Below are 17,111 nucleotides of genomic sequence, written 5' to 3'. Positions count from 1 at the left end.
TATGCTTGACAAAACACAGACCCATCTTCACATGCTGCAGTGGTGTACCTTCTCTCGCCAGTTTGCACCTCAAACGAGCACACTGGACAGAGGAGGGTCAGTTCTTTGTGCTAGATGTTTGGCAGCGCTTGGGTGGATTAGCAATGTGTGTCTTATTGCTTATTCTCCTTCTTACTGTATTTTTAATGTTTAAAATTAATTCCTTTGGCAGATTCTTGGTGTATGCTGTACACTGCCCAGGCTGAGGAAAAGTGATGAGATGGAAAACAGAGGAAGCAGGGGTGGAAGAGGGACATGCTTGCAGAATGTGCTAGTATATTCTAAATTAAACATTCCCTTGCAGACCACGGATCAAGCAGTACTTTGATTTATATTTGTTCTTAAATAATTGTGCCATTCCTACTGTAGGCTTGCGGTGCCTGGAGGCAACAGGGAAGGAACTGGGACAAGCCATTGCGAAGGCAAGGTGGCCGTGGAGAGCTGCAAGCCTTCTTGTCATAAAACCATAGAACCGTAGAATAGTGTGAGTTGGAAGGGACCTTAAAGATCATCCAGTTCCAACCCCCTGCCATGGGCAGGGACACCTCCCACTGGATCAGGCTGTCCAAGGCCCCATCCAACCTGGCCTTGAACACCTCTAGGGATGGGGCAGCTGTAACTACCCTGGGCAACCTGTGCCAATGTCTCACCACTCTTATAGTGAAAAAATTCTTCCTTATGTCTAAACTAAATCTGCCCCTCTCCAGTTTATACCCATTGCCCCTCATCCCATCACTACAGGCCTTTGTAAACAGCCTCTCTCCAGCTTTCTTGTAGCCCCTTCAGGTACTGGAAGGTCACTATGAGGTCTCCTCTGAGCCTTCTCTTCTCCAGGCTGAATAACCCCAACTCTCTCAGACTGTCCTCTTATGGAAGGTGCTCCAGTCCTCTGATCATCTTTGTAACCCTCCTCTGGATCCATTCCAACAGCTCCTTCTCCTTCTTATGTTGAGGATTCCAGAACTGGACACAATACTCCAGATGAGGTCTCACAAGAGAGGAACAGAGGGGCAGAATCCCCTCCCTCGCCCTGCTGGCCACGCTGCTTTGGATGCAGCCCAGAACACAGTTGGCCTTCTGGGCTGTGACTGCACATTGCCGGCTCATGTCGAGCTTCTCATCGACCAGCACCCCCAAGTCTTTCTCCACAGGGCTGCTCTCAAGCATGTTATCCTCCATCATGTACTGGAAATGGGGATTGCCCCAACCTAGTGCAGGACCTTGCTCTTGGCCTTGTTGAACCTCATGCGGTTCTCATAGCCCCACTTCTGCAGCCTGTCCAGGTCCCTCTGGATGACTTCCTGACCTTCTGGTGTGGCAGCTACACCACTCAGCTTGGTGTCATCCGCAAACTAGCTGAGGGTGCACTCAATCTCGCTTTCATTATAATTGATGAAGATATTGAACAGCACTGGTCCTAGTACGGACCTCTGAGGGACATCACTTGTCACAGAGCTCCATCTGGACTTTGAGCCATTGACCACTACTCTCCAAATGCAACCATCCAACCTGTTTCTTACCCACCTTACCATCCACCCATCAAATCCACATCCCTCCCATTTAGAGAGAAGGATGTTGTGTGGGACTGTGTCAAAGGCTTTACAGAAGTCTAGATAGATCACATCCGTTGGTTTACCCGTGTCCACTGCTGCGCTTACCCCATCATAGAAAGCCACCAAGTTGGTCAGACAGAACTTGCCCCTGGTGAAGCCATGCTGGCTGCCATTAATCACCTCCCTGTCCTCCAGGTGCTTTAGCACAGCTTCTAGGAGGATCTGTTCCATGATCTTCCCAGGCACAGAGGTGAGGCTGACAGGTTGGTAGTTCCCAGGGTCGTCTTTTCTACCCTTTTTAAAACTGGGCGCAACGTTACCCTTCTTCCAGTCACCAGGGACTTCTCCTGACTGCCATGACTTTTCAAATATCATGGAGAGTGGCTTCGCGATCACATCTGCCAATTCTCTCAGGACTCTGAGGATGACAGGATGCTTGGAGAACAGGCCAGCTTCTGTGGTTTATAGATTTAGACAGGAAAGAGTATTAAAGTGTATCTTGATGCATGAGTGGGGATGCTATTTGCTTACACATCATCAGATTTTCCTAGTGTTACAGCTTACCTGCTTTGATAGGAATCCTAACCTTCTGATAGGGAGAAACCCCATGGTGTAAAACAGCAGCGTAACGCAGCATGGGTTATTAAAAACTGTTCTAAATTCATATCTAAACCCTAGGGTCATACAGGGCCTTGTATGTACACACCTGGGGGCCCACTTAGGAACGGGAAATGAGGTTATTAGTGTTGTATATCATGAACTCTGTTGGGAAAGTAATCTTGTTCTGTTACGTAAAACACTTTTAATCCCTTTGAATGTGTGGACTACCTTGAAGTATTCAAGGTAGTGTTCAATATCTAATCAGTCTTCAATATCTAAGAAACGGTTCCAGCACTGCTTAGATTTTAGGTTTTAGAAGATAATAATATGTCCTAAAATACACATAAGACATGCAAAGAAACATCGGCGAAAGCTTGTTAATGAGGGAGTGGAATGAGAAACTGAATGTAAAATTTCACGTTTGATGTTTTAAACCTTGATTCGGATCTTTATAGGAGTAACCCTTGGCAAAGATTTGAGAAAAAGAAAAGATCAAGAGAGACAAAAAAAGAAAAGTTGCAGTCTACTTTTTGAGACCTGGTAGAACAAAGAGAGGGTAAATGCAGTTGCTTCCTCCTTGTGTTTTTATGAGGTAATATGCTGAGCGTAGATAATCTTCCTGCTATCCAAAACTAAGACCTAGCTTTAATTAGCAATGTTTCGTATTATGGAGGATGTGGAAGTAGTTTGGGGGACTGAATTTGAATTCTGGATTTTGGGTTGAACTTACAGAACTGGCAGCTAAATAAATGTTGTGGATTTTGTTTTGTTTCTTTGTAAACTGAGGATATTTGGGGTGCAAGTCACTATGGGAGAAGAACAAGGGAAATAATGCAACCTTAGTAACTTTTTAATTTAAAACTGTTCTTACAATACAGATGCACATATGTATATTGTTAGATGTGCAGCAGAAAGACTTTCAAATTTGTCTCAGCGTGCAGGGGAATTTGACACAATCAAGTTATTTAATTAAAACTACTTTTCTAGTTCAAGTAGGTACTTCAGCTATAGGATTTAATTCTATTTCAGCCTGTCTGGAAAATAGCTGAGAACCCCAGCATCTTGAGAACGATTTTGATACTACGCATACCAATGTCTCCAGGCCCTAAGACGTAGGTTGCATATACATGAAAGTTTCCAAGCTTTAAACAGGCAGTAACTGACAATTCAAAGACTGTTTTTTGAGGCCATTAATCGACAATGGTAATGAATGACAATTCTCTTGCATACACAACCCCTGTCAAAAACCTTGAAAGCAAACACATGAAGTTCTCTATCCTATCTGAGCTTCTTTTGGCTTTGATATTCATTAGTGCACCAGCAAAAGTGCGTTTAATCTATGGGACTCGCTCAAATGCCTGTAAAGGCATTTATAAATACAGTTGAGTTCTGTTGTCGTTCCCTCCTGGTGTGCTGAATTGTGGTTTAATGGTAGCTACTGCTTTTTGTGTGGTTTACTGGTGTTCTGCCAGAAGGTAAACTGGGCTGCAGTCCAGTGTCCGCTGAAGTTAATGCAGAGATTTCTGCTGACCTCAGCTGGACATTAGGTAATGCACTCTTGCTTGTCTTGACGTTAATGTTTAGTGAATCTGAAAATACATACTAGCTGGAAAGGTTGGGTTCCAGGATTAGAATTCCAACACCCAATATATTCCACATAAAATATTACACACTGGAAAAAATGAAAAATTAATATGGTTTCTTATAAAGCATAACAATAATAGATAGCATGATGAAAGCAGTATGGATAGTAGAAACTAGAATGGAGAGGGAAAAGATATGGTGAATCAATACAATTACACATTAAAAAAATGGAGTTATGTCACTAAAGCAATAATGCCCATGTGGGAGAGGACTGTGGTATTCCTATGGTGCTGTTAAAGTATCAGACAAAGAGTGAAAAAGAAATACAGGAAATCTAAAAGTGAAAGAAAAAAGTTCAATATGTTACCTAGAATGTCCTCATCTGTAAATAAAAAAGGAAAAAATAGACAAGCATTTTGGGAAGTTTCAAAATCTTGTTTTTTATATTAAAGAATGGGCTAGGAATGGGAACAGGCAAAAACATAACAAGGATTGCAGAGTATCGTGTACTTGTTTATCAAATATCAAACCGTACAGAAGAAATTCTGAAGAGTAGGGCAGATGAGCACACATGATGTTCATAAATGCAAGGCTGGGTGTATTACAGAGAAAAGACATTTATCTACTTTATTTTTATTATATTTTTTAAGCTTATAGTTTCCAGAAAGGACTTTTTGAAGTACTCTTGAAAATTCAGTGAAGACCTTTTTCAGATGGATAGCCTGATCAGAAAAGGATGGGGAATATTTAAACAGAATGGAAAAACGAGTTATACTATTATATATATCAGAAATACAAAGTTGTAAGAGTAATGTTATGAATTATGGAGATCCAGCAAGAGTCATGTCTGTGAATAGGGACATGTAAAACTCTCACCAAAAAAAAAAGGTGATGGAAGAGATTGGAAGTATTCAATGTAGAAGGAAGAAAATAAGAGGAAACCTGATGATAATATATATATGGAATTATGAAATCTGTGTTGAAGGTAGACCAAAACCTAGTCATCATGGGGCTGATCCATCCTATCTGATTTTGGATACTTACAGTATTGATGTCTATGAGTGAAGTAGTCAGCTTGGGCTCCCTGTGTGGCCAGTGGAGAGAAATTGGTGCCGTTAGAGAATGGTCCATCTGACCTGATGACTTCAGTGACTTGAAAGGGAACCCAAAGAGGGGAGGTCTGCTGATCTTTGGTCAGAAGGATCCTGCGCTGTTTCTATACACAAGAAATCAATCACGGAATCAGAGGTGTGAAGTTAAAACTGGGCTGGATAAGAAGACTTTTTACCGTGGAAGTAATTTTAGACAACCAGTGGCTTGTCTGCTCTGGCACACGGTGCCCAGGCTTGCAGCATTCATTGTTAGTTGTGTGCAAAGAGGGACACAACAGGTCTTTTCAATATTACCACACTTCATTCCAGAAAAAAAACACACTTTCAGAGAAGCCTTAAAAGGATGAATTTCAGCTAAAGGAGGCTGATGTCCCCAGCCTCCTTCCACAGAAAGAAAAGCTCCCTTGAGGGTAGGTGAACTAGACTTTGGTTGTGTACTGGCCTCCAGAGACATCTCTATTCCTGCTGATGGTAGAGTATGACTAAGAAGATCAATCTTCAAGAGTTCAGACAGACTCTAGTGGAAGGATGCACATGAATGCTTTTGGAGAGAAGGTAATTACAGGTTCAGTTCACCTCTTGTCTTCCTCTGTGATAGGTTCTGATGGTCATCTGAGTTGGTTGTTCAAGGAAAAATACTTTGTAGTGTAAATCCGTGTGCAATTATTTTAGTATTTAGAAGGCAGTTTTTCTAGACGTATGTAAGTAAAGTCTTGTCTGGTTTGCCTTGTTTTTTTTTTTTCGTTTTTTTTTCTTTTTATTTTTAATAGGCATAAAAATAAGTCACGCGGTAGGATCTCAGAATGAGCAATTCCCTCTCAGCACAAATAACAAGAAAACTTCTGTCCCTGTCTAGTGCCACAGCATGCACACGAGACCGGAAACCACAAATTGCTTAACAGTCTTAGAGCAACCTGGTGGGATTGCCCACCTAAGTTTAATGTCTAGGATTTTCTCAGTGACCACGTCTTAGGTGGTGTACTGTGTGTCCTTGAATACTTTGTAATACTTCTGTGCTTCTCTGTAAGCATAACATCTAAAACAATGCGTCTTTGCCAAGCAGATATTTGTGTCATTTTCACTTTTCCTTTATTTATTGTGATTGCTGTATTAGTATGATAAGTTTACAATTTCGGGTTCAACTGAAGGATAAATAACACAAGGAACATCTGTTCGTTTCACTGTTGAGAAGGAATTGCTGGCCGTTGTGGTTTTGCACTGAGCGCAGGAGCAGCAGCTCCCATACGTTACATCACTTTTGAGCCCCGTCTTCATTTTTGATTGCCAAATTTTGGAATTTTCCAGTTATGGGTTTTTGTTCTGGCAAAGTCTCACTGCAGGAATGAGTAAGCATTTTGGGTTTTGGTCTGAGGACTCTGCCCCTGTAACATTATCTTTGTTGATAAGGATTTAATTTTCCACCTGAAACCATGATCCTCTGTCTTTATCGCATTATAACCCTCCCCAGAGCAACCATTTGTGATACTGCAGGCAGATTATGACTTCAAGTGAAGAATAAGCTTCAGCAAACAGAGGCAGATGAGCTCTTAAAGAGATAAAATCCCATTTTCTTGCTAATAATAAACAGCAAAAGCAAAAACCAAATGAAATATGAAGAAGCATTGCCTATAAACAGACTTTCCTGGAAGCCACAAGTGACTTTTTTGTATCAAACATAACCAGTAAACCTTGAAGTATCCTGAGGTGAAGTCGCTAGGTGAGAGAGACCCACATACTTAAATCCCTATTTGGCATGCATCCCTAAGCACTTCGAGAGCTGCTTAGCTTCTACCAAAATCTTCTGTTACATAAACATACTTTCCCAAAGAGTTTTTTTCCCGCTGCAGGGGATGGGAGTATGGTGAGGGAGCAGCTGGAGCGCAGGGTCTGTAACCAGGCTTTGGCCAGTAGGCAGCAGCTGTAAATGAATCGTAATGCATTTAGCATTTAGAAAGTCTCTTCTTCTTTCAGAACTCAGAATAGCTTTGCTGGGTATTTTGTTCTCTTAAGGAATGTTTTCTTTTATGATAGAATAATCTCTGATGTACACTAACATTTTTTCTGTAAAGGAATATTTCCACAAGAAATAAGCTCTGTAATAGGCTCCCTGTGCTGTATTTTCCGCTGTCGTCCTGCGTAGTCTTAGTGTCAGACTGAATGATGCGTTGCAAGCATCTGTTTGCTGTTTCACAAGGTAGAAAGAAAACAGGGCAGCAAGTTTTCCAATTGCAAGAGTGTGGCAGAGTATCTTGAAGATTTACATCTTTTAATGTTTAGAGATATTCCTAAATCTGCGCAGGTTCTTCCTGCAGTGGCTTCCACTTCACTGCATTGGTTGATACGGTCAGGGTCCTTCTTCCATTAAGACACAGAGACTAAAAGTCTGGCTCTACTTGCAGTCTGAACACCTCTATTGCTTCATTAGAGCAGGAGGGATCATAAAAAAGGTTTCGGGAAATTCTGGCTGTATCTTTCCATCATACATATTTGATAGCCCTGATGCACCACAGATGTGAACCTCTCAGATGGACTAAGTAGAGTTGGACTCTATTCCTGTCCCTCCTGTCCAGGGTCCAGGAGTAGAAGGTTGCTACCTGGAAGTTACTTCACCTGATACATCACCTTGGCACTTCAACCCTTTCACATCATCTGTTGCATGCAGTGTATTTCTGTAACAGTTACTGGCATGTGTATGTAAATATATGTTTGTGTGTTTTGGCTATTTGGGGATCTATATATTTAACAGAGTGCATCTTTAAATACTGACAATAGCTGTCTGTCCCCCTGAGTGCCCAGAACAGGCTGCACCTCTCTTCCCTTGCAGTTCAATGAACATTAGAGCAGTAAACCAAATTTACACAGGGAACCACACAACTGACTTTTGATTGCTTCAATTTATGAACAGAACAACATTTCAGTGTAACGTTTCTGTGCTTATTTCTGCATTAAAAAAAACAAACCCTGATCAACAAAAAAAACCCTGATCAACAAAAAAACCCCTTGCAAAACAAAATGCAGAAACCAAACACAAAAGCTAAGGGAAATGTGTAAAAAGAACAGCAGCTTTATATGGAGATGTATTGCTCCCACTAGTTTTCAGGTGGCAGGAGCTCAGGATATTTAGATTCATAGCATAGATTCCGTGATTTCTGCAGTTCTAGCTAAAATTTCCCTTTGCTGATGTCTGATTCTTTATATGGACTGGCCATTTCTCAGTGCTGGGTTTGTCACATGTGGATTTCAGCAGAGATTTTTTTACTAGAAAGGAAAAGAAAGGGAGTTTTGAAAGGAATGTAGTTCTTAAACTGCAGACTGCCACTAAGGACATAGATTTGGCTCATTTATTCTGAAAGCTCATATGACTAAATGAATGAAATTCTTATTTACAACCTGGCCAAGTTTAAAATCAACCAACATTGTATTCAGTACAAGTGACATATGGCAGGCTCTTGCGTGCTTACGATGGTTGGCATAGAGGGAACTTAGCAGAATGAGAGAATGCGCATTGTAAATGCTCTGCAGGTAGCAATACAGTGCTCGGATTATACGTGTTGCCATTAAAGAAATGAAATTCTGCAAGGCTACGAGACATTCTGGATAATGCTCAGCGGTTTTTGCAGCCTGATTTAGTGGGATGTTCCTGCCCATGGCAGGGAGGTTGGAACTGGATGATCTTTAAGGTCCCTTCCAACCCAAACTATTCTATGATACTACGAAAAAGCATTTGTGAAGGGCAGCTTTTCCTCAGTTTATTAATTTGGCCAAATATACATGTATTTCTCAGATGGTAACAAAAGACAGTACTCTCTCTTAGTAACTTTATTCCAAATTGTAAGGTCTCACCCCAAATCTAGCAGCATCAGGACTCTTACAAGAACTATTAGTCTTAATTAAATGTTGCCAGCCACCATTTTCTCCTCACTTGCATTCTCAGGAAAAAATGCATCTTTTCAGCACATGCTCCCTAAAGCAATTTTTCCCGAGGCCGAGAATTAACCTGGAAAATTTTAATTATGAATTTTAGATTAGAAATATTTAGTTATAAATAACTAAAAGTGCAAGCTTATAAAGAAAAGCAACAGCAGTTACTTCTAGTAGCTGTGCCAATAATACATATAATTGAGACATATAATACATATAATTTAAGGCAAATGTGATATAAAGAGCATTTGGCAATGTCTTTTTATTGCTACATGCAGTATATGGACAGTATATTAGTATAAGGTGAGCATGCTTGTACCTCAAGTCATTGTTAAGATCCTGTATGATTTTTCTGTTGTTACATGGGGCTGTTCTGGGAGATGTCAAACGCGATGATTGCTTTTTCTGTTGCAGGGCTTTAGATCAAGTCCTCGTCATGCTAGAAGACGTGTAGCACCTCGCCTTGAGGAAACACAACCTCTAGTGGAAGCTCACCACCTGAGTGAGCAGGAGACTTCTGTAAGAAAAAGAAAAATCAAGAAAAGCAGCCGAGTTCAACCAGAATTTTATCATTCTGTTCAAGTTACCCCAACTCGAAAACCTGTAAGTATCCCACCTTTAGGGATGAATAGCACTCAAAGTATATTACAGAGGCATGTAATACAATTCGAAGTTTTGGGCCATCCATATTCTGTTCCTTAATTTTAAATCTTCTTCAGTTCTCCCGTTCAGTGGATCTAGATATCAGTTCGTCAGACTGTATTTAATGTTGATTTGTAACTCCAAAAAGTCCAGTTCTGAAGACCTTTTTTCTTCAGTTTTGACTTTTATTTAATAGTCTATATTCAATATTCAAATAAGACATTTCATTTGATAGTTTTATAGTGATATTACTCAGATTTTCATAGGACACATATATGTTACTGAAATTCCTCACTTTTAGATTTATCAGACGTTATATGTACTGGCCCAAATTTACATTAAATCTCATTACTAAATACAATTATGAGGACTCTTTTGCTTTATACAGTATTTACAATCTTTCTGCTCAACAAAACTTTCATCAAGTCTTATCGTTCTTTGCTCCTCAGCCTGATCTACACACAGTTCTTTTAATACTGATAACCCACTTGTAGTGAGGAAACGTGACAGTTCGTAGAAACATTTACACAATTCCTAATGTAAATGCACAGGAAGATGTGTCCTGTGGACATAAGGTGTGTCTCTTTTTAATGAGAGCTCATTGCTGTGATGCAATTGCTGACTAACCCGTCTGTGCCAACGTTAAGAGGCTTGGACTACTTCTATTAAGCCAGTATTATTAAAAAGGTAACTATCAAGCAACCCTAAGAAAGGTTATCTTGAGGCTGCTCCAACATAACTGAACCTTCCTAGATTTGTGTTAACTGAGCGCCGAGAGTTATCAGTAAGCTCTAAAGTCAGCCTGAGAAAGGGCATTCCCCAGTGGAAATACATTGCCTGGGAGAGCAAGAAACTCATGCAAAGAAAAGAAAGCCTGAGCTGCTGCCAGCTGCCAGAATTTTTACCTTTTAGCTGATACATTTTATTTCTGTGCTTTCACTTCACTCCTCAGTGTTCCTCTGTTCTCTCATACTTCTACCTATTATTTTACTCTGTTGCTGTCCCTGTGGTTTAGTTTGATCTGATGGATTTGTCTTCTGCTCTTCTTAAAGGATCTGCTCTTCCCTTCTTCTCAACCATCTCCCTTTCGCTCCCACCCTATCTTGCTCTGTAGACTGCTTTGTCTCTTTTAGTCTTCCTAGGTCTCCAGCCTCTCACCAGGCTCTCCTCTGTTCATTACTTGCTTCTGGTCCTTTCTCCACTTTGTTGTCCTTCCTTCATCTCTTCTGTTATCCTCTCTATTATTTTCCATTTCACTCGTGGTTTTTTTTTTTTATTATTCCCTTTTTTTTTTGTTTGATTGTTCTTCATTTTTTCCATGGTAGCCTTATGCTGAGGGTAATCCTGCCTGTAATTGCTGAGGCTATTACTGGCTGCTGCTGATGGCCAGCATGGGAAAAAGAGCATCAGTGGTGCTGAATTGAAGAGTTAGAACTGTGGAAATGGTGTAAGCAACCAACAGGCTTTGAAGTATGGAGTAACGAAGCCAAAAAAGCCGTGCTTTTCCCCAAAGTCGGTAACACATTAGGGACTTCAGGACCAGCAAAAAAAACACAGAACAGAAAATACGCAGTGTATCTGTGTGACTTCACTTCCCTATCACATCATGGGTCTGTGCTGTGCCTGACAAGACCCTACCACTGCAACAATAACTCTCAGATTTAGAGAAAACTTCTCTCCATGGTGTCACCATTATGTCACTCTATTGAAATTGCTTTTGCAGTATATCTTTTATACAACCTTATCCATGTCTTTAGATAGGCTTTCACCCTACCGCCTCGATGAACTCATATTTCCACAAAAAAGAATAAATCATTGTCTTTATTAAACTACGATCCAAAAAACATAAGTCACCAATTTCATTTCTCATGGACGTTGCAAGTTATTCTGAATGTATTATTAATGCCATGGTGACAGGGTGAGTAAGGCTCATGCCATGACAAATCACTGCAGCGTTGTGAAGTTCCATGCAGTCGCAGTGTCGTCCATCCTGCAGTTTGTCACAGCTTTGTTCCACTTAGTCTCAACATCTCGAAGATGAGACTTTTGGTTTTTATCTTCCTACAGTTCTACATGATTTGGTGCCAGAAATGCTCTCATTAGTCTGCATAATTTCATCCCATTATTTTTTCCTGTTATTCCTAGCTCTGCCCACTTTAAATAAATCATCTGTTGTGTTGATGTTTACACTATGGAAACCTTTGCAGGCAGCTATGGCCATATCCTGCTTACTCATCACTTAAAAAAAGTGATATATGATGTCTGCTAACTAGAAGACAAAATTTTTCCTCATAAAACAGTTCCTATGATCATTTGTGTCACTTTTTTCCTACTCATGCTTATTTTGTCCCTATTTTCTTACAAGAGAGAAAGCTGTTTCCAAAGTAACTATAAAACAGCCTTATAGAAAGGTTTTTCTTTGCTCCAGGGAATTTTTGAGTCATCAGTCAATACATTAGCCTGCTTTGTTGCCATGTTAAGATATATGCTTAAAGACTTTTCAGGTATTTCATTATAAATTTTGGTGGATGTTTAGATGGTCGGCTCATTTAGACTATTTTGTATTTCGTTGGTTTGTTGTGCCCAAGTCTTGTTTTGCAGTTTCCTAGCCACAGCTATAATTATCTGCATTTGCTTGGATTATTTTGTACTTTCTGCTTGGATTAGTTTTTCCTTCCATAGCAGTTTTGGATCTTTCCAGTATTATCCCTGATCTTGTCAGAACTAAATGTAGTGTAATTGTGTATATGGGAGTAATCCCACTGAAGACAATAACTGCTCCCCTTGAAAAGCTACGTGAGCAGATTTTTAGCAGAAATAGAACATTAGTTTTCTTTGAAAAAAGGATTATTAGTTTTCTTTACACCTTCCAGGTCATTAATGAAGATACTAAATATATTTTGTCCTAGTACCGATCCTTACCAGACAGAGTTCATAGCCATTTTCACTTAATTGTATTCATCTTACTACAGTGCAACATCAACATAATGGTGTGTAGCTTCTTTGATGGCACATTGCTAAACCTTGTGCCCTGTGGGTCACCTCTCATTGGTAGCTGTATTATTTGTTCCGACATTCTCCATAGGTGGCAGTTTTACATCAGTCTCACACCGAGGAGAGTACATATACCTATTACCGAAGTCTGCTTTGAATTTTTGAACACAAGGGAGAACTCTTGAGAAGAAACGGGACCGTGTTCTTTAAATTAGCATGACTTCATGCCAGTCAAAGCAGTGTTACATATCACTCCTTTCAAGAATTGGGGGAGCTGGTTCTGTATGGGTAGTTAAATTTTCTGAAGGTGTGGAAGGATGTGCAAAAAGTCTCCTGTTGCAAGCTCACAGCTGTCTAGAGATACTTCTCTAAGGCAAATTTTATGCTGTAATCTTTTCACAAGTGTTTTGAAAATATTACTCCATTTTAAATAGTGGTCTGCTCTGAAGCAAAAGTATAAAATTCTGCAAATTATTAATAGTTTGGCTTTTTTTTTCTTTTTCCTGTGCTGACCTGGAACGAAAAAAAGGTCTTGAGTTTGTGTAAACACGTCTGGCTCTTGAGCTGTGGAGTCAGACATACTGTTCTGCCAAATTCTAATTTCACCTCTACATTTAAGTACCCAGTAGAAAAGAGATGCTGTCAAATCAGCGTCTTCTGACATCTTCATTGTTAAACAGTTTAAAGGGCTCCTAAATCGCCTGAGTCATGAAGCCACCAAGGATTATTTAAGAACATGAGATGTAGTACCAAAATTTGCACTTGCCTTTGTCATAACAGGATCACCATAAGATATGCCGCAGATGAGACTGTTAGAGACTGGGGCATAAATAAACCTGGTGTCTTCACTTTTGGAAGTGAAATCCCTGTTTCTACTCAAAAGCCTTGTACTTTATGCATCCAAACTTACTGGTCTGTTTTGACCCAGTGCTGTAGCACAGATTGTGGTAATTATCTACTGAATAATGTTAAAAAAACCTATATCTGTCTCTGAAGTAACCTACAAAGAACAAACTGATGACAAATAATGAATATTCAGGATAATCTCAACACTGCTGCTGTAGGTATCCCTCAATGTCTCCTAATGAACCTCTTCCTAATTATTTAAAGATTGCAATTTGCTGAAACAATTCAGCTCCTTAGGGGTTGGTGCAGCACTGAGGGAACTGAGAGGCTGGTCGGATATCTGGGAGGACACATGTGAAAAATTTACTGGTGTGAGCAGCTTCGTTTGGCTCCACCGAGGCTACTCTCATGACCGAAGTGAAACTTATACTGTGAGACTGATGCAAACCTGAAAGCAAAGTTAACCAGTTTGTAATGCATGGAAACGCATGAGCAGTCCCTTCCGTGGCCTTATTCAGCTATCCCGATTTTTGCTTTTATGTGACTAAGCATTAAAACTTACCAGAAAAACAGTATTACAATTCTGTAAGAAAAACACTTTGGAGATTTTTTTAAGCACCTGTTACCAAATAATTTATGGAAGAAATCTGGGTATTACTTGACGCTTTGCTTACCTGAGATGAAATTTTTGACACGGATGAAGTTGTTTTGCAGGGCTTTTCAGGATTTTTTAATCTCTCTCATTAAATAATTGTCATTTTGTTAATTTCCTTTTATCCTCACTCTGGCATTATTTACTAGTTTTCCAATACCATGATATACTTTATGTGATATTTGAATGACCTAATACAGATGACACACAAAAATGACTCATCACCCTGCACAGGACTTGGTAAATTCTGAGTATTAGCTATTTAATCTATAAATGGCATTCATAGCTCCTTTCTTTTGATGACATCTGCTTGTGTTGGATTGTTTCTCCTGTGAATCACATTTAGAAGCAAGTATGGCAAAACTTTATAATAGGATCTTTCCCCTTCAGCATTTTTATTAGCATTTTATTAATGTTCTCAAAACGGATGACAAAGCTGTGAGTTACCAGACACTGCATGGTTGTGTATAGCCACACAGACACACAGTCAGCACAGCCACAATGTAGAAATGCAAGGAATGTGTCAATGAATATGAAAAGGGAAACAAGGACTGTGTTTTTTACTTTAAGGCCTAAAGGATATTGATGGAGGTTTTGAGAAGCGCCTGAGAGTTTATCAGGTGATTGATTCGCAAAGTTTTTAACAAGATTTAAGCATCTAACCATCTTAAACATTTTCTAAAATACCTCAAGGAACCTATTTTAGGTGTGCAGAATCTTCACAGCTATGACCATAAATGCTATATCCAGTCAGCTTTGAAATAAAAGGAAAGCCTTCAGTGGCCATTAGGGTGACTTCAAAGGTTCCTCTCCTCTTTCCAAACATACATAACTCTACTAAAAGCCTGTTTACATCTCTTTTTTTGACTGCTGTGTTTTATTGCTTTTCTTATAGCCAATAACTCCTCACTGATAAATTCTCCATAAACAGATTTGTACAAAGACTTCATTTTCCCACTGTTCCGCTGGCTTCGGTGACCTCCTCCCTCGCTGCTTGCTCTGAGTTTCCTCTTGGCTGCTTTTTCCCCTCCACCCTGCAGCTCATCTATTGCATTGTAGCGTTTCTTCCACTCCTTTTGCCCAGCTCCTCAGCGGTTGAGATTTTTGAAGGGATTTCTTAAAGCTGTATTGCCATGAGTTTAACTGGGCCAGAGAGGTGGTGCCTTTACAACTTTAAAACTACTTTTCATTAATACACAATGGTAATGTGTTAAAGATTAGATGTCGGATTTAAAGTTATTGTTGAGTTACCTTTCTAGTGATGTTTTCTCTATGGATGAGTTCTAACAGCTATTAAGCATGGTGAAAAAGAAAGAGTTAATTACAATGGTGCTAATAATTATTGATGACATGCATATGTAAAAATATATAGAAATAAGCATAACAGTAACAGTACAAATCCACATTTAACTGACTTCACTGCTAGCTCTTTTCAGAAGGTTAAGGTAATTTGACTTAATTGTCCCTGTGGCATGATCATGCCTGAGTGTATTAACTTTGATTTACATTTGTGTGGTTGTAAATAGCATCAAATTTATGCTATTTTTCTACACAGTTTCAAATCATCCTACACCTGTGGACAAAGCCCTCTAATATAACAAGTTTTGTCTTGATAGCTAAGCTGATTCCATACAATTTTTATTTTATCTGTATCAATTTTCATTCCCAGGGCAAATGCTTATTTACTGAAAATGGGATGAAAGCTTAAACCAGCCTGGTTCTGTTTGATTTAAAGTGTTGAAAGAGGGTCAAAGTGCACTATCAGCATAAAGCTAAGACAGCAATCTTTGTTGTAGGATGTGGCTTTGGCTTCTATTCTCTTCTAAAAGCTCAGAAAAAAAGAAAGCAGCATAACTAGTCTGGGGGGAGGGGGAGGAGAGAGCAGCATAGCCGGTTGCACTGTTTTTAATGTAAAAATAGTGCCTACTATCAAATAAACACCTTCCACATCACTTGCCAGTAAGGTGCTTTGCTGTTTCTAAGCTGTTGATGACATTTTTGTTCAGATTCCCATAGCTTTGTGATAAACGTGACTTCGCATCATATTGGTTCTTGGAGCTGAAGATAACTTACTACTAAATTAGAGGTGAATGAGAATAAAATATTCTTCAACTTTTTGTATCAAGGAAACTGATACAGAGCTGTGATACTCTGGCTTGAAAAAAAAGTCTAATACTTTTTTTACCACTGTCATCTTGCCATGATTTGTATTAATTGGGATTTTGTGTTCATTGATAAAATTACACTACGTGTAGTAGCCTCAGTGAGAAATTAAGTTTTTAACTGTTCAGATTTTTTCTTTTTTAAAATCCCAGTGTCCTTCCTTGAGAGGCAGTAATATAACCCCACGCTGCTGAAATGCGCTAGCAGTCTTAATTGTATGAAAATACATTTCATTTAGGTAATCATAAATAGTAAATTCTGTACAGTAGCTGAAGGCAGGTTAAAAAAGTAAATTAGTCAGCTCTGATTTTTTTATGATGGTGGTGTTTGCATAACTTAAAATGACCAGTAATTGTCTCAGAGATGTAATTATAGTCTAAATGCAGATGTTTCCTTTTCCTTTGCTGCCACTGGAGTCACTCTTTAGAGTTGTATTGTATAACATCCTCCTGTGGCACACAAACAGTACATCTTTATATAGCAAGGGACTCCCTTATCCATTCATATTTATATATAACATTCCACATGGGCATTATGTTAAATGAATAGTTTGGCAAAGGCAAGTATTTATATGTTAGGAAGTGCTGGAATTAAGGTTAGATGTACAGTTTTAATTCAGCCAGTTATGCATCTGTGCTGTCAGATAGACTTTCATTGTATGATGACATACTGTTTTTTCACAGGATGTACTCCGTATTCCTTGTAGGATGGAAGTGCCGTTAGGATGACTCTTACGTGTAGGAGTTCTGCTGCAGAAGTTGTAAAGTGTAAATGAATAAAATAGGAGGTGGTAGGAAGAGAGAGAGGATCTTTCATTCTTTAGAAAGTAGTGAGTGGCTGCCTTGGAGATTGAAGGGTTGGTACAACGTCACTGTGAATGTGCTGAACAACTGGCTTAAAGCATTTTTTATCTTTCGTTTTCTAAGTGCCTGACTGAAAGCAGGTACCTGGGTTTACAGTTCTCAGGCTGCCGCTCCCCACTGAACTTTGTGTGTGCTGTAGTCT

The 17,111-nt window shown here is 39.4% G+C and overlaps 1 protein-coding gene across 1 annotated transcript in view; it reads left to right on the top strand.

The window, feature by feature from the left end:
* Nucleotides 1–17,111, top strand: part of LOC104065316 (dystonin) — a 320,467-nt gene that overhangs the window by 9,262 nt on the left and 294,094 nt on the right. Inside the window, 1 exon segment of the mRNA XM_054061292.1 lies at nucleotides 9,224–9,412. Within this exon segment, the coding sequence (XP_053917267.1) occupies nucleotides 9,224–9,412 (189 nt within the window).

Source organism: Cuculus canorus, chromosome 3 (assembly GCF_017976375.1).
Source record: "Cuculus canorus isolate bCucCan1 chromosome 3, bCucCan1.pri, whole genome shotgun sequence".
In the NCBI taxonomy this organism is placed as follows: Eukaryota; Metazoa; Chordata; class Aves; order Cuculiformes; family Cuculidae; genus Cuculus; species Cuculus canorus.
The sequence above is the reverse complement of the archived record's forward strand: the minus strand, read 5'-3'. Positions and strand labels throughout refer to the sequence as shown.